The 18,494-nt window shown below is 37.8% G+C and overlaps 2 protein-coding genes and 1 long non-coding RNA gene across 23 annotated transcripts in view; 1 reads left to right on the plus strand and 2 right to left on the minus strand.

The window, feature by feature from the left end:
- Nucleotide 1: 1 nt before the first annotated feature.
- Nucleotides 2-10,008, minus strand: LOC130555980 (uncharacterized). The gene is made up of 3 exons (XR_008963170.1): nucleotides 9,897-10,008; nucleotides 3,131-3,272; nucleotides 2-2,872 (listed from the first exon to the last, which is right to left on the minus strand). It is a non-coding gene; the product is annotated as an uncharacterized LOC130555980 (long non-coding RNA).
- myl1 (myosin, light chain 1, alkali; skeletal, fast) lies at nucleotides 9,898-13,957 on the plus strand. Its single transcript, XM_057336583.1, has 6 exons — nucleotides 9,898-10,110; nucleotides 11,089-11,116; nucleotides 12,055-12,198; nucleotides 12,899-13,072; nucleotides 13,219-13,296; nucleotides 13,456-13,957. The coding sequence occupies exons 1-6, from the start codon at nucleotides 9,982-9,984 to the stop codon at nucleotides 13,482-13,484; spliced, it is 582 nt and encodes a 193-aa protein (XP_057192566.1). The 5' UTR covers nucleotides 9,898-9,981; the 3' UTR covers nucleotides 13,485-13,957.
- Nucleotides 13,755-18,494, minus strand: part of map2 (microtubule-associated protein 2) — an 84,196-nt gene continuing 79,456 nt past the window's right edge. For 20 of the 21 annotated variants that reach the window (XM_057336564.1, XM_057336566.1, XM_057336562.1 and 17 more), the window contains 3 exons: nucleotides 17,574-17,655; nucleotides 17,063-17,175; nucleotides 13,755-16,702 (listed from right to left, as the gene is read on the minus strand). In XM_057336564.1, coding sequence (XP_057192547.1) covers nucleotides 16,487-16,702; nucleotides 17,063-17,175; nucleotides 17,574-17,655 — 411 coding nt within the window. In that variant the 3' untranslated portion in view covers nucleotides 13,755-16,486. The remainder of the gene's footprint in view (nucleotides 16,703-17,062; nucleotides 17,176-17,573; nucleotides 17,656-18,494) is intronic. The other variant, XM_057336563.1, reaches the window with a different exon arrangement.

An 18,494-nucleotide genomic window follows, 5' to 3' on the forward strand; every position in this document is an offset into this window, starting at 1 on the left:
GAATGATCGGAAAGAGCTGTTAGCTTTCCACAAAGCATGCCATCTGTTTAGATGATGTAACGGTTTAAATTTACATGAATGAAGAGTGATGACTATTCATGTGTATGGGTCAATAATGACATCGGAGTTGATGAAAAGAATAAATATGTGACCCTGGACCACAAAACCAAGTCATTAGTAGCACAGGTATATTTGTAGCTATGGCCAACAAAACATTGTATGGGTCAAAATGATAGATTTTTCTTATATGCCAAAAATCATAGATAATATCATGTTCCATGAAGATATTTTGTAAAGATATTTTTTCCTACCGTAAATCTATCAAAACGTTATTTTTGTGAGAGGATGCAGCAAAATCACAAACAAAAATGGCTTGACATTGCTCGATGCTGCCTGCTCTTACGGAATTACCCAAGTTTGCTATCTACAGAAAAGCTTCGAATTTGTGCTTTCAGGTTCATCTGCTAGTGTTGTAGTACTCGAGACCGGTCTCAAGACCATTTTTTGATGGTCTTGGTCTTGTCACGGTCTCGACTGTCTTTGGTCTCGGTTTTGTCTTGGTTTCAGTCTTAGTGGTCTCAGGATTTTATTTCAAGACTGGTCAAGACCACAACTGTGGGAATTACACTAAATTGCTGGTGCATTGTCTGATTTATTTGTTAACGTCATTCATGTAATTGGATGTAAAACGTCTGGCTTTAAAAGCATTCACCACTTGTTCCTAATTTGATTCTTCTGTTACTTTTGTTACTCTTACTGCTGGTAAGAGAAGAATGGGGGATTGTCTTAAAGAAATGTGTCAGCAAAATGAATACACACAAGGCCCACAATATCCGAGATGTGATTGCAAAAAAGGTACTTGTATGAGATCTTGTTTTTTTATTTTATAACATCTGATGTGATATTGATTTTGTATAATTATTCAATAAACCTTGAATTAATAAGTGACTTAAGTTTTAGACACAATTAAACATAAGTTTTTGTTCTATTTTGGCTAGTCCCAAATATATCTAGAACAAATCTGAACTTTTGTGCATTTCTGAGCCATTTTGCTATTGATTAGATAAAAAAGCAATGAAACGAATTAAGTCACTGAATGTTTTGTTTTGTTGAAGGTCACAGACTTTCACAAATTTATCTTGGGTATTTACCGTTTTTTTATGTTGTTCGAATTTTTACCTGCACAAAAATTGTAATATGTTAATGTAGGTGGGTGATAAAACGTGAAACCTAAAACATCCTACACATACATTTCTGCACAAAAAATCACCCAAGTTACTTCTATTGTTATTTTATTATGACTTTTTAGTGTTTTGTGGATCTTTCGAATTAATTTTGGGAGTGCTGGTCTTGGTCTCGGCCTGTCTTGGTCTTGGTCGTGTCTTGGTCTCGACACTCTCTGGTCTCGGTCTTGTCTTGGTCTCGGTTTTGGTGGTCTCGACTACAACACTATCATCAACTCTCCACAATGTCATTACAGCGGTAAGCCAATACAGAGCGTTAAAACAAACCTGCAACGGCCTGCTAAAGCACCTCTGATGGACAACTTTAAAGGCGATTTTCACACAAATTATTGCACCGCCATATTTCAGATTTTCAAATAGTTGTGTCTCGGCCAAATATTGTCTTATCCTAACAAAACATACATCAATGGAAAGCTTATTTATCCAGATTTCAGATAATGTATATATCTCAATTTCCAGTCAATCCTTATGACTGCTTTTGTGGTACAAGAACTAGTTTGAAATGCATGTGCCAGGTTCTAATTTTTTATATTTTCAGCAAGCCACCTTGCACAAACTCCACAGAGTTCTGGACCGGTTAATGGCCTTCAACAGAGCATGAGCTATTTTCATCATGACAGGGAATTGTCTCATCTGGGGCCTTTAAGGCATCTGCCGCCTGTCAGACAATAAGACTCATCACAACCCATAATTGTCTGCTGTATTTAAATGTGTCTAATGCAGTCTAAATATTCCAAAAAATATTTTGCCATGCCATTTTACTACAGTGCCAAATTCAGTGGCCGCCTCACACTTTTAACAATGATACTAACATCTTCATTTTCATTGATATCTGTTTTTTTTGTATTTGCATATATGCACGTCCTCAATCAACAGATAAAATTCTAAGTTTGGATGATGCCCACTACTGGCACCAAATGGAACTGGCTCCCTTTTAGAAATGGTTCAAACTAGGGTGTGTGTCTGAAATTTTAAATGTATACATTCTACATACTGATAAAAGTAATGTAATGTACAGTACAGTACAGTCAAACAGTAAACTCCTAATCTTTTTGCTGAATGTACAGTAGATATTTTTTTAAATCACATATTTACACTTGATCTCAAATACTATTGTCTCCATGTAAGAAAACAGGACAACACTGGTACTTGGACACAGGTCCTCCAGCATTTTAAATAGCTAACCACAAAACAAGGACCACGAGGAGTGACTCAGATATCACCATGTGCTGTCAAAGAGGTCTTCCAACTTATGTGGTTTGTCTCCCCCACATGGGCTCTCAGAGGAACTGCGGGTTACTTTGGCATCCCAGATGCAATGTTTTCCTCCCACACTGCCTTTATCAGAGAGATAAAAAGCATAAAAAAGAACTATAAAAGACCCTTGAAAAATGTACACAGACTGGTTTTTACTTGAAATAATCAGCCCCCTGATGTGCACTACGGTTGAGTCTCTATGGAGAACTCTTCACATGATCAAGAGAGAACGTTCAGAGATGAAAAATGCAAAGATCAGACTCTGTAAGATCTGCTGGCAGAGATACGGTACCTCTTGAGTCTGTGGTTCCTCCCTACGCCTCGGGCTGGAAATGCACTATGAACGCTGGATTGGCATTATGCATAATGCCCTGGACGAAATAAAGAGAAAACAGTGGAAGAAACTAGCCCACATTCTTTGAAAAAATTACGTTTTTTTTCACATGGAAATCTTGCCTATACTGTATAGATAATAAAAACATCAGCAGCATGTGCTATAGTAGTCGAACTGAATATTGAGTACTGTCACTTTAAAACCGTCCCTTAAAAAAACCATAGATGAACTTTAAAGGAATTTCTTTTCACTGTAGGTTAACTCAGTGTTAAATCAAGCGACACGCAAGCCAAACCTCATTGGTTTCATCATTTGCATTGATGAAGAGAAGACTGGAGCCTGGAGGGAGAGACTCAATGTCAATTCCATACCCATGAATCTGAGCGGTGATGAAGGCTTGGCCTGTCATCACGTTCACAACTGGCTGGCTTTGGCCCCTATACAGAACAAAAACAAGAAGTCTGTTTAATTAGTGTAAGGGTATAGTCATCAAAAATAGTCAAGTATATTTTCTGAAAGCTTGACAACAAAATTCAATTACCACTTAAATTTACAACTTAATTGTACTTCCTTGTGTGATGAAAAGCAGACATTTCTACTTTGTTTATAGAATTGCCAACATTCACATATTAAAGATTACATACAGTGAAGCAATGATTTGATTGTGACTGCCTTTAATTCATGCAAATAAGAAGAAAACGTACATGCAATATGGCAACGTGTTATTATAGAGATCTGATATTAGAACACTGAAGTAATAACCTCTAGTAAATGTTTTAAAATGTATCAAATTCACCTTACACTTTAAAGAACCCATACAAAAACAGACCCCAAATTTGGCCAAACATCATGTTCTTGCATTTCTGAAAAATCGATTTTCAAAAGACAAGATTTTAAAGCAGGATGTCTGATAGCTACAGTGCTTCTCATCAGTGCTTTAACATTTTCATCACTGATTTGCTCTACTAAGCAAATCCTTTCTCTTTTCCTCTCGATCTTACTAAAGTGAGAGCCGCTGTCAGGGGATTAATACTGGAGGACTTTGCTGAGCATGCTGGGAAGGCTCAGGGGCAGGGACACCGCTCCAGTGGATTCAGCAGTCTGTCAGAAACAGCACATAGTGTGGCGTGGCTCTACTCAGCAAAGACACAGAGTTCTCAGAGGAACAATACATATCAACTCTTTGTGACCTTCGAGATATAGTATGAAAAGTGGACCATGAAAAGGCCATCCAAACGAATACAATTTCCATTATAACTATTAAATTAAATCCAACAGAATTTATTTTATGGTTTACATTATTGTTTAGCAGGGAGTTGCAAGCATAACGTATTTATTTCACTGCTGCCTGTATGCACGATAAATATTCAGAACGAGTTATTACAGAAACAATTTATTAAAGTATTGTTTTTGTCGTCTTTATCCCCACCACTTTTCAAAACAAAGTTACGCCAGCGCTGTGTTGTACTTTATACGAGGTTAGGTAGGCTATTAAAATAATGTAATCAATTTAAACAGTTTAAATCAAGCACAAAGGGCAAGCCAAGAGAATTTTATTTGATATTTTTTACAATAGAACTGTTACAATAGAACAGTGTCTCCAGCATTTTAAACACTTATCTATAAATTAAAATAAACCATGTACTGGTATAGCATTATAATATAATATAATATTACATAAATATAATACTTATGAATATCTAATATATTTATTTAAAAAACTATTATTATTATTATTTATTTATTCTCAGAGTGGTGCTATAACCCGTCAAAGCATGACCACAGTTTAAGACACGTTACTGCCCTCAAGTGGTCATCACATGAAAAAGCTTTTTCTGTCGAGAAGATTAAACTTGACAAAAGCTCATAAAATGAGGATCAATGGTAAAACAGTAAAAAAAACTCGTATACGATACATACAATTCGTATACAATTCGTATACAATACATAATGCTAATTTATTACAATAACATTCTTTTATCAAACTGCATTATCTTTATTTTGGTTTTATTGTGAAGTATAGCACAGCATCGTAATTCAGCATCATAATTTAGTATTATAGGCCTATTGTGAACCAAGCACCCTAGGACCTTATACCATATACAGTATGGGCAGTAACCCCTGTCCTGCAACAAAATCTTAGTGTATAAACCAGAAATGAAATAGAAAGAACATACATGTCTTCAGACACTGCAGACTGAAATGCTTCTGGGCATCTATTCTAAGTGGCCCTTGGCAATTAAAGGATGGAAATTTGTTTTGGGGTGGTACAGAAATGCATTGCCGTCTAAACAAATACGGTTAGTTTCTTCTTTTGGAGGCCATGCATTTTGGCCGGGATCCCATCTGCTGTTTTAAAAGATCCGCATCCATATACAAGGGTCTGAAAATAACCGGTGCCATGTTGGTCTATATCTGAATGCACATTAGGCGTGTCTCTCCTTGGATAACAACAGGACGAAATGAATGCAGAACTAGACTTACACAGTTTTTTTGTACACTTAAGTATGCTTTAACATGTACAGTAGATGCTGTTACATTTAAGGTTTAGTTTGTTTTATTGAAATAATTGTAATTATTATTATTATTAACATCAAGGTATATCCTCATCTCAGCACTATATATAAAGCACTGGAACATCATTTGCGATGTATAGATTTCACATCTGATGGAGAGGCGTACACGCGTTTTCTGTGCGTACGTTCGTTCTATGACTCACAGATAGGCCTATAAATTTGTAAAATCAAATTTAGGACGGTTTCTACGCAACATTTTATAAATGAGGCCCCAGGAGCAGCGTGTCTTGGCTCTCTCATGACAATTCTTGTCGACTGCAGTAATTCACAGAAATTATAATGGGTATTTTTTTAAGGCCATGCAGTATTGCGTGGGGACTCTCACGGGGAGGCACTTACACCCACTTTCCATAACTGTGTGCTGCTTTGTTTAGCTTTACCCTTTATAATCTGTGTCTGGGCTATGAGAGGGATTTAAAGGGTTGGCAGGTGACACTGAACCAACCCCCTTAAGGAACTGTTCCCCCCTCATAGAGATCCCAAGAAAACTTTGCACCTCTTCAGAAAGGCCTATTAATAGAGTCCATCTGTCCAGGGGCTAAATTACAATCCCATTCCTTATGGAACTACTAAGAGGGAGTCCAATAGGGTCGGTGGCACTTTACGGATTGGGGGCTCACGTCAAAACCATCAAGGTTCAAACTATGTAGAATCTGTGACCTCTAAGTCAGAAAGCCTTTGCATCTCTCGCTTAGGGTTATCTGAAAATATCCCCAATGCAAGTCACTGCCTGCCTTATTCTTGAGACAGTGCAGTTTGTCCTTCAATGTTTCTTCTCTGCAATATACAACGGAAGATTCAGACAGAAGAGTCACGCCTATTCAAACTGTATTTCTTATTGTTGTTTTGATCATTTTGAATGCACTTCTGAATATAATGTGTATTTTTGATAATTAAGTTACCTGATTGTTATGGAAAAAGGATCTAAAACGATGTGGCAGAAATCACCCATTCACATTCATAAATGTTGTCAGTCAAATCGTGTTAGAGGCTTAATTCTGAAAATGATGTCATCATCTACTCCTCTGCATGCTAGTTGAAGCTCATATGACTTTTCTCTCGTAAAACCCACAAGGAGTTTGCCAAAGCAGCTCTGGGCAATACCATTCAAATGCAAGATGAGACACTTTTGATTCTGAAGAAATATATGGTTAAGTTGTTTATATATGACATACAGTATAATAATAAATGGCTGACTGGTCAATACACCATCCAATTCAGCCATGCTAAAATACATAGAAATAAAATCGTCGCTATCCTTCTAAAACCTTGTATGTCCAAATTTGCTGTTTTTTCAAAAACCCACTGTAGTTAGGCCTAAATGATTACATACTGTGTTGTCAAAGTTGACAAGCACTTTTCAATACTTTTTATTGGTTAGATATTTGCAAAACCCAGTGACAAACGTAAAGGGTGACTAATAATAATGATTTATAGCCAAAATAAAAATCACAAAATATGGAGATACAAGGTCTCAGAAGGACAGCAGGGAAATACAGAAAATACATATTATATTACACATATTATATACGAGAACATATAATGCTATGATGCTATATCATTTACTGTATTATATGTTTTCATATATGTATATGTTCTGTAATATGTATTATACAGTATAAACACCTGTTCATAGGTTCTGCATATACTACTACCCATAAAACAGTGTCTGGTTAATATTTACTTATTTTAGTTGATGGCTATAAAGTTAGTTAATGCAAACCTTATTGAACATTTTTCCTCTGATTTTCTCTAAATATTTTTGTACTTCACTTGCATATGGCCATATTCACAATAAAGCAGGCCTCTCGTACTATGTTGCTTAAATGCATTTATGCTGTTATTGAATACAGTGACTGATACCCGTGTCACTTTATGTGAGTATGACTGATGTTTTAAGCAGTTTTTAAATATTTTTAGACATACAACAGACACGCCTTTCCAATCATCCGGACTTCATATTTTTCCTGTTGCTGTCCAATAAGCAAAACTAAATTTATCTGCTAAGATTTAAAAACTGTAAGTCATACATATACTGTGTATTCATATCTACCGGGACTGTCACAAACAGAATAGTCTTTCAGTGTGATACCTTTCCAGCTTTCTTTGGAGCGGCTCCTCCCCTCATTGCTCTTTTGAAAAGATGGATCCCAAATAAATCACGACACATGGGTCACCTAGCCATGTAACTCTGTGGGCGCTACTGTATCGTCACAAGCTTATGTAGAAAAGCATATTTATGTTGTTATGTTCCACTGCCGTGGAAAACAGAATATTCTTGAGCAGTTATAAATCACATGATCCACATTCACTGTAAACATTATGCTTGCGTGGTGTTACAGTATTTCAGGTTTCATTCATTTACATGTATTCAATTGACAGACGCTTTTATCCAAAGCGACTTACAAGTGGGAGAGCATGTTAACATTTTGTCAACAAGCTAAACACTACCGTTAGTTAACAAGGACTTATTCAAAATTATAAGTCTTCCAAAAAAACAACAGCTCTCCATTCCCAACAAACCAAATAACAGAGTAAGCTAGAAGTAAGATAGCATCTTAAATCTTTAAAGGAAGGCAGAAATGGTTGTTGGTTTTGGCGGACAGATGGATGGAAGGAGAGGGGTCAGGTTTTGGAGAAGGTGCTTCTTCATGGCAGGGGTGAGCCCCGATGACAGCTGGAGAGCTTGAGGCTTTTTGACACAGCTACAACTGAAGGAGGTCAGAGAAAGCGGGTGGTAGGGGAAGTGCGTTTTAGGGGATTGCTGAATGAATGTCTTAAGGCTCTACATTACTGGCCCTCCTCTGGGGGTGGGGAAAAGAGGCAACAGGACAGATTTAGAAGGAAAACAGTGACTCGCTCTGTAGAACATGTGAGGTTATGGGCATCAGCAGCTGAGGCCTTCTTAAGACTCCCTAAGACTCCTCCTCTAAATTCATTCCCAAGAGTCCAGGCTAAGATGAACAAAGACTATTTAGTCACTCACTGTCGCTATCACCTTTCATTTAGCTCATATTTCTGATTTCTCTCTGCCTCTCAACTCATCAGCCAGCTGACACGTCCACGTTTCATACCCTGACAAATTTGGATTCTGGCAGAGTTTAACTTCACAACAAACACCACTGCTTGTTCAGATGACCCATGACTAACACAGATGGCAGTATACGTGATGTGGTTAAGCTTTTTCCGCATTTTTAAATATAGTAAGCAGAATAGAAACTCTTTTCATATTCTTTTTTCAAAATTGCCACCTTTAAGGTGTCTTTGGGGCTTGTGAAATAAGTGTTTCAGAATAAGTTTATCTTTGTAAAATTCATACTGTACATTGGCATAAATCTTAAAAAATGTTTTTCAAGAAATGTTTTTCTAGTATTTTCAAGATATTTCAAGAAGTGCAAGATCACCTTAAGCATGGTTTGAAGTGAGCTTTGTCGTTTTGTTTTTGGTATGCTGCTTTCATTAAAGTATGGAGAAACCCAGCGACTTTTGTTTATTTTGGAGGAAGTGGTCAAATAACACCTGTCCTGTATTTTTAACTATTGTATCAGCTGCTGCCATGTGGCATTCCTCAGCAGCAGACATTAAGTCTTATCGTAAAATAGGTTACTATTTTTATTTGGCTATAGAAAGAGCAATAAAACCCTGAATCAAATTGGTTATTGTAGGTACTTTAAAATAATAAATTGAAAGTTCATGGGGAAGGTTTTTTTTTTCAATTGGGTTGCAGGATTGTGGTAATATGGCAGTAGGGCTAGAACTTTAATTACTTTTTATAAATTATCCCTGGTTGATATCTCAAGTGCAAAATTCCTTGAATAAAAGGCCATACTGTGCAGAGCTGTAATCTAGGCAAGGGGTGTCTCCTTTGTAGTGACCCTACACTACATACTGTTTCTCTACTTTCATATGCATTTGATGACTACTGTAAAATGTGGAAAAATGAGATAATAAATAACAAGTAGGCATGTCCAAACTTTAGAGGTGTACCTTGGTGGGTAAAGGAACACAGAACGAAAAGGAGCCAAAGCTGTGACCCCACACAAGCCCATTTATTTACATGCTACATACACATACAGCAGATATTTTTAGCATTTTTATTCAAGCTATACTCCATGTGTACAGTATTCCGTGGATTTTGAACCCATAACAGCCAAAGCAATGCTTTACCATTCATTTTCAAGAACTGTTCTTTTCGTCATAATCTCCAGATAAGCACAAGTAGGTTATGTGTGTCCCTTGCTCTAACACTGCAAACATATTAAAATGTCAATACTACAATCGATGTCGTAATGAAAACGCCCTGTTTGTTGTCTTCCACTAAACAGAAATGAGATTTTAGACTGTGGGCTGTCACCACGCGTCGCCCCCATCTCCATTTGGGGAGCGCGAGACCTCCCTTCTGTTCGCAGCGGCCCAATCCGCTCATGTGTCCGTCTGACATCACTCTCAAGTAAATTATACGCGTATATAAACGTCTTTACGTACCTTGAGAGGGCTGAGTATATCCTCCAAGCTGTGGTCCACTCCCTGTGTTGGCTATTCTCCCGGCAGACAAACACACTACTGAAAAATGGCACCCAAAAAGGACGCTAAGAAGCCCGAGCCCGCCAAGAAGGCAGAACCCGCACCTGCTCCCGCTCCCGCACCCGAACCAGCAGCCCCACCCAAACCAGTCGCAGTAGATCTGTCTGGTGTGAAGGTAACAACACCGTTTCTGTGGTTTGACATGATAGATAGATAGATAGATAGATAGATAGATAGATAGATAGATAGATAGATAGATAGATAGATAGATAGATAGATAGATAGATAGATAGATAGATAGATAGATAGATAGATAGATAGATAGATAGATATTTTTAATGTGCAAAAAACGCTGTTCAGAACATGTTATATAATATTTGTACATGAAATTATCTATTTTTGGCGAATTATTCAGCACCACGGATAGTTCCGGACTTTTTGTTTTTTATGCATAATTAGAATTAATGGCTAATCAAACTTTTCTGATTGGTTTATTGCCGGCCCTGCTTTTCTGATTGGCTTAGCTGGTGATGACACTAAGTGTGCGATTTAATGTGTAGCCAAATGTGGAGATGGTTCACATGACCAAACATGGAGCTGCAGTCTACTCTTCTTACAGTTCTGCAAGCATCTGAGAGACTAAATTAAGCACGCTGGGATCTTGAGACACTTTTTGTTCTGTTTTCTAATAAGGCAGCTATGCATCCGTTTACAAATGACTCACCTGTCTGATTATTATTGGCCAGGTCACTCTTGTGACCTGGAGATTTTAATCTTAATGAGCTTTTTACCTGGTTTAGTAAAGAGTGACCTGATGAATTTTCTCAAGGCCATGCTTATACCCCATCAATGTTATGGGAAATTACATCACTCCATACATATGTTGGCTTATAAGAGTTTGATGGTGATTTTATAAAATTGCTATAAATGGTTTGAAACAGATTAAAAATAAATATATCTACCATGCTTCTGAAATATCCACTTTTGATTTTACTATGTTTAAACTTAAGCTTTTCTGTATTTAAAATGTATCAAAAAATGTGCTTTGACAAACAAAATGTATTAACATATCACTGTAAGTCACTTATTTTTCCCTGATATAACATTAGTTAGATCAGTCTGTATGAGTATTTTCTCTCTGTTTTCCTGCCAGGTTGAATTCAGCCCGGACCAGATGGAAGGTGAGATTTATCTTTATTTAAGCCCTGATCCTTGATCCTCAAGATTTACAGTAAATCTGTTTAAAACGCTAATGTTTGGGAGTTTACAGGCCCCTAAATAATGAAAAATAGAAGAAAAATTACTTTTATTTGATAATTGTCAGATAATTGATATGGTTTAAAGTAAGACAATGTTCTTACATTGAGGCAAAAGATCAAACAGTTCAATGCATCTTCACAGTTAATTTGCATCATTGTCAAGGGCTGCGTTTTATGCGCAAAATTGTGCCCATTGAGGGGCTGCCTTTCAGCAGGCTGGGTGTTAGTTACACCCCAGTCAGCATTCTGGACTCCAATGGTGGTGCCTTTATATGGAGGGAGTTATATTCTTGGGAGAGCATATCAATTCCAAGTCGACTCTTTGAATGTCTCCTCCAGCCACGTCGTTGGTGGCAGCTGGTTTAGAGCGGAAATCAGATTAAAGTCGTTAATCTTTCAGCAGATAACCTTCCAGTGTGCTAACAGACCCAAAACCATTACGTTCATAGAATTAACAAGGACTGATTAGTGGTTACGTAGTGATTCTCAACAGTTACACGCACAGCTGTCTGTTGAAACTGGCAGCATTAATGTGATGTTTTTTTCAAGGGAACTTTTAAGGGAGCTTCTCTATCAAATGTATCCCAGCAGCAATCAATCTTATGTTTGAATCTTCATAGTAGTTGAAATTATAGTTGAAATCATTAGATAATGATTTCAACTATGACTAGGTAGTTATAGTGCCTAAAGTTACTTTATGTAAAAAAAACGTTGTCCTATCCAAGTCTAAAATGTCAGATTGCTTGTTTGGGATGGGGCACAAAAGCGGATATTCTAAAAACCTATTTGCAAACTTATTTTTAAAATTAGCAGACATGGCACACTTCACCTTTTACTGAACAATCTTGTCACCATTTTAGACTACAGAGAGGCCTTCGGACTTTTTGACAGAGTTGGTGACACCAAAGTAGCCTTCAATCAGATTGCAGACATCATGCGTGCACTGGGACAGAACCCAACCAACAAAGATGTCACAAAGATCCTCGGCAACCCCAGCGCTGATGGTAAGGGCAAAAACTGAATTTATAACATCCACTTTTAACTAGTGCAAGTTTGTGCAAATGACTTTAAGGTGCAGTTTATAAAAAACCACCGCTAGAGGGCGCACGATCAAAACAACAACAATGCCGCAGCTTGAGCGTGGAATGATGGGATCTGTTGTCTTCAACTCCACCGCTGATGGCCATCAATCAGACGGGAACGAGAAATCATGGATGAGTAAAGTTTTATAAATGTTGCGAATAATTGTGGTCCATAAATAAGTGACTGCTCGAAAAAAGCTAGTGGCTTGCTAGACGCTAGACACTACTTCCGCATTTGTCCACGACAATGTTGTAATGCAGTTTCTACGTCAGTAAAGGCGGTAACAAAGGGTAACGCGGATATGACGCCATTGACAGGCGACTGCACAGCCCCGTGTCACTGTTTAGAATGCCGATTTTCTCACGATTTACAAGTAGTTTGAAACATTTGAGATATTGTAAGTACTCAGCTGAACAAAATATATAACACTAGCTTAGTGGTTTTTGGATATTTTACTGCAAAATTGTTACAAACTGCACCTTTAATGACAGGGATTTTCAATATTATATTTCACCTGCTTCTTAAACTATAATTGGTGTAGGACTAGTATCACATGTAGCATTGAGTATTATTGAATGTACTCTTCACCTCCCATTCATTCACCGTAACCTTTCATCATAGATATGGCAAACAAGAGAGTCGACTTTGAGGGTTTCCTGCCCATGCTGCAGTATGTGGTCAACAGCCCAAACAAGGCATCATTTGAGGACTACGTTGAGGGTCTGCGCGTCTTTGACAAGGAGGGCAATGGAACAGTTATGGGCGCTGAACTGCGTATTGTTTTGTCAACATTGGGTAAGGGGCCAAATTTGTATGGTTTTTTTTACATTTCATTGTTTCATAAAGCCAAATATTACTATGTTCCATGTTTGAGTGTTTAATCTCAATCTGGTTTTGTTGAAATAACAATGACTAACTTTTCCCACTCCTTTCTCCTACAGGTGAGAAAATGACTGAAATTGAGATCGATGCTCTCATGGGAGGCCAAGAGGATGAAAACGGCTGTGTGAATTATGAGGGTCAGTTCAGCATGCCCCTTTCTCAGAGTATTGCACATTTTTCACATCTAACCGTTTAGCTGCGATTTTAATTGGGTACACATTGTTGATTTTTGTTGTTCTATAGTTCTAAGCACAGTTCAAATAGACGTGTCCTTTTTGATCTTTCTTTCTGAATAGCTTTCGTCAAACACATCATGTCTGTGTAAGAAGTCGGAGTTGGGAGGAAACGGAAGCATTTCTCCAGATTCCATGGTGTCAGGACATCCACACAATGTTACCAAAACCAGCTCAGAAACGGATTAAAGGAATATGGACTGTTAGTTATAAACAATGGTTTTGGTATGCGTTATTCCTATTTTTCCACTTGACTCCTGTTTCTTTTGTCCATTTTTGGACGCCATTCATATTTTTCCAGCAACTGTTTTTGGTGCCAGGACAAACCGCTCCATAGCGAAACGGTTGTGAGGGGTGGTGGGGTGTGAGGGGGTCATCATAGCCACACACAAAAAAATCAGACAATCACCCCCTTGACCCCTCACTGCCTGGATCGCAAAGTCAAAGGTGCTAAAATGTACTGCCATAACTGGACTGGCTGCAAATCCCTCTTCCCCTTTTCCCAGAGTCTTAATTTATTTTTCGCCTCTGTCAATTATCATAATAAACTTTTCACAAAGTACAAGCATTGTAGTAATTAATAATCTTACACTCACTACAGAAGACAAAATAGAAAACAGGTAAGTGACATTACTTGCCTTTCACACTTAAAGTGATAGTTTACCCAAAAATACAAATTCTGTGTCCTTTCAGAACACAAAGAATATATTTTGAAGAATGTTGTTAACTGGCACCTATTCACTTGCAATGGTTTTGTGTCCATACAATAGAAGTGAGCGGGTGCCAAAACTTTCTTCAAAATATCTTCTTTTGTGTTCTGCAGAAGAAAGTCAGACAAGTTTTAAATGACAAGCGAGTACGTAAATGATGAGAGAATTTTCATTTTTGGGTGAACTATAAAGACATTTGACTTACATCTCTGTGTCACAGGGTGAGCCATGTTTAAATTCTTTGTAAAGAGATATTTCACCCACACATGAATATTCCTTCATCATTTACTTCCCCTCATGTCAAACATGTATGACAATATTTTGCATAACACAAAACAAGATATTTTAAAGAATGTACCAAACATTAGCCCCCATTGACATCTATTGTATGGACACAAAACCACTGAGATATGTCTCGAATGATTATCTTTTGTGTTCCACAGAAGAAAGAGTCATATACAGGTTTTGAACCACATGAAGATGAATAAATGATGACTTTTGTATTTGGGTGAATGGTCCCTTAAAGGCATAAGGAGCTATATCAGTATCTATATATAGGCTATGTCAGAATGTTTATGTCAATTAAAATTGTAAGTGAATATTCTTCATGTTGGCTAAGAACAACACTTACCCATTGAAAGATCTCTATGGTGTTTTGCCTGCTGCAAATAGAAGATTATACAAAACAACAACAATAAAATGGAAAAATCTAGACTCTCTCCAAACCACATCTGTACGAAGACTCAAGCACAAAGAAATCAGAAGAATCAGAGGAGTCCAATGTTTTGTTCATTTTCTGTATTTTTTTATTGTCATAACTGTTAAGGGCATTTATAATCCGTATCATACCAACAGGAGAAAAACTGCATACATCTATGTGACCTTTTAAATACATTTACAGTAGCTGTGGGAAAAAGGGCAGGGTGGGTAAGGCTCGGGGGGCAAGAAACACAGAAGCCTACAAATGACAGCTGTTCTAGAGAAAATGGGGAGAGCCACAAATGACGAGAAAAATATACTGGAGTACTGTGTTCAAACAGATGCAAGCTGAGTGAGTATCCTTTTTTAGGTTTGTTTCATTAAAGTTTTGCATTGCGTTTCCTTTTCCGCTTTCAAATTCACTCGAACGACAAAAAAGAAGCATCCAAGCAGAATTCAACAGACAAACACAGGGCCCAAGGCTGAACAAACTAAGCTGCCCAAATAGTTGCTGCCTTCATTTAAGAATTAAATGAGGACCAGCAACACCCATCACTCCCGGACAGATGCTAATACAAAAGACCCACTTACATCTTTCCCATGAAAGATGGCGGTAGGTGGTTCACACTTCAAGACAGCAGATTTAAAGCAGTTTTATACCAGACGCATAGTTGCGTTGGTATTTCCATCATTCAAGTTCCTACAGTTCTTGTCCATTGTATGTTTTATTAACACAATACTCTTTGTGATGTAGCCGTCATGTGTACAGTAAATCAAAGCACAAATCTGCTTAAACTGTGTACCAACAAAGATCCACGAAAGCCATGTTTTCTTAACAAGAGCAAAGGCAGGGTTGTACCAAGGACCTCTTGGGTAACGTCGGTCCAGTTTTTTAAAATAATATACAAGCTTAACATCATCGCTAGTGTCTACAAAACGTGATGTGTTCATTTTATCCAATGTTTCAGCAAATAACTTACTAAAATCCCTCGAAATAGAAAATAGCCTCTTTTGTGTACTAGAATACATGCTTGTCATTCTATCTAGGTTTTCTTTTAATAATGCAATGGTACAGATACGTTATCGAAGGAGTAACTGTTTTTTTTTCCTATTCAATTGCGCATGAGATGTTGACAGCTTGTGTATTTATATAAATATATTCCCTTATATCGTATATCATGTTTGAGTTCAGGTGACTTGCATTGAGATGTGTGTTTTTAAGTCCATGCACTGAATGGGGCAAAAAAACGTGCAGCGTGGAATCATCGCACCTTATTTCGGTGTAAAACTCTGACTCATGGTCCTGCCAACCGACATTACACAACACACCCAAAGTTGACCCTAGTCCAGAATTTGAGGCCACTGTCTATACACAATCATAAAAACATGTAACATGGGTAATAAAAGCACTGGTACCTTTCTAGCTAAGTCATTATTCATTAAAATGAACAAAAAATAAACAGAGAAATTCCTTTTTTACGTTTCGTAGGTAAAGTCACAACAGGGTTCTGCGAGGCTGTTGAAGAGCTGAATGGAGAGTTCATAGAGATGTGTGGAAAGAGAATGTAGTGTCTTCCATTAATACCAGAGGGAGCTTGTGCCAACCATGAAACCACTGAAGGGGATTATTGTGGATTGAGCAGATATATTGAACAGAGGCTGTTACTAGACATTGAGGTGGGGATTCACAAGCCCTGTTTAGCCAGGGCGGCGGTCACATCCTCCGCCAGTGTGGCCAGCTGTGGCGACTCGAGCATGTTGATGCTTCCGGATGAGGACATGTGGCTGTGACGGTGGGGGGAGGTGCCGCCCGACAGCCCAGCCGTTTCAATCACAATATCCGCCCCGTGATCCACCCGTGCTTTTGCCGTGTCCCGGAACATCAGCTTATGGCTTTCGATCTTAGAAAGAAAGGGCAAGACAGTAATAATGGTCCTTTAGAGAGAAGGTTCATCCAAAAATGAAAATTCTGTTATGATTCGCTGACCCTTGTTCCAAATCCTTTTTTTTCTTTTGTGGACGTGAGAACGCAAAAAGAGAATGGGGACTAAGGCTATTCCGAGTAATATCTCCTTTTGTGATCCGCAAATGAAAGAAAGTTATTACGTTTGGAATGACACGAGGGTGAGTAAATAATGACAGAAGTTTTATGCTTGGGTGAACTGTCCCTATAAGACTCACTCTGTGAATAACAGGTCATATGACGTATTGTATTAGAGTTTACTTCCTGTGAGCTTACATGCTGCTTTTTAAACGCATACCTGTATTTGTCCTCCTCCGGGAGTGTGGTGGGCATTGTCGAGTGAACCCACCTTTGCATGGGCCTTTTCTCTAAAGTCCAGCTTCACGCTCCCAATGCGCACATTACCGCCCCCTAGGACAGAGAGTGATGAAAGAAAACAATACAGTCAATTTTAAATTACGTCATTATTACCTCACCACAACAGGAGAGCTCCCAAATCCCCTTTTTCATTCTGCATGTTGTATTTAGCTAATCAACCAATGTCATTTATGAAAAATGTCCGGGTTGTGTGATGAGTTATAACATTATAAAAAATATAAAGATGAATAAATAACTGAATTTAAATGTTTCTAAATTCAGCATTTAAAATTATGGCGAAGCAAACGATCTAAAATATGACCAATAGATGGCACTGTTGTGCCATGTTAATAGTCAGTCAGGCAGTAAATACTTAAAATGAGATCTGCATGACATAGCAAATCTTCCAAGGTGTGATGCTTTGAGGTTCTAGGACCCATTAGCACACTCACCTGGCTTGTGGCGGATGTTGTCCAATGATCCACACTTAGAGGTCACATGACTTAGGTCAATCTTATTAGTCAGAATGTGCACCTGTGAGAAACACCATATACCACATTTACAACCATTAGAAGTCAATTTGACAGCAGGTGGAAAACCAGTTGGGACCAGTTAAAACACAATGTTTATACCAGTGTTCATCTAAAAGTTGAGCAAAAAATAAAACAATATTTTGTAAATGAGATGCACAATTCACCTTTCCATGCAACTGCAGAGACCAAAAAATATTATGTAATGACCAAGAAACTAAACATGTCACAATACTCTCAGCAGGAACCATATGCAAGCGCACAAAGAAATGAGTAATAACCCCTCCCAATTTTTTGTCATTCAACAGATCGCTCTTATTAAGGACTACTTATAAAAAAAAGTGAATTCAAAAGTAATAAGGACTGTTGGCTTTTACAACCATTAAACAAGAGCTTATCTAATATCTACAAAAAGCTTTGAAAGAGAAGGTGTATGCACATATACAGAAGACACTAGAAATGTAATGCGTTAAATTGTTACTAAGGCAACACTGTTAAGCACACAAACTTAACCGCAAATTAAATTATCCATAATAACAAATGATCTATTCCATCTATTTCAAAGATCATATGGCTGCACAATCACTATGAACAAGGAGGAAAATGGGGGGGAAAAAATTCATAGCATCGTATGAAAAGCTTCAAAATTCTGTTTCTGTATTCCACAAAATAAGTATCGACCCAACAAACGCTATTCTGAACAAAGTATCCTTACAACGTTTCAGTAAATATCATATCCTGACCCTGAGAAACACGGTGGTCATTTTAACTTCACTGTGACTTGAACTGACTGACGCCGCTGCTGTGACAGGCAGAAAAAGCTAATCTGATTGAAGTACAGAC

Source organism: Triplophysa rosa, linkage group LG6 (assembly GCF_024868665.1).
Source record: "Triplophysa rosa linkage group LG6, Trosa_1v2, whole genome shotgun sequence".
In the NCBI taxonomy this organism is placed as follows: Eukaryota; Metazoa; Chordata; class Actinopteri; order Cypriniformes; family Nemacheilidae; genus Triplophysa; species Triplophysa rosa.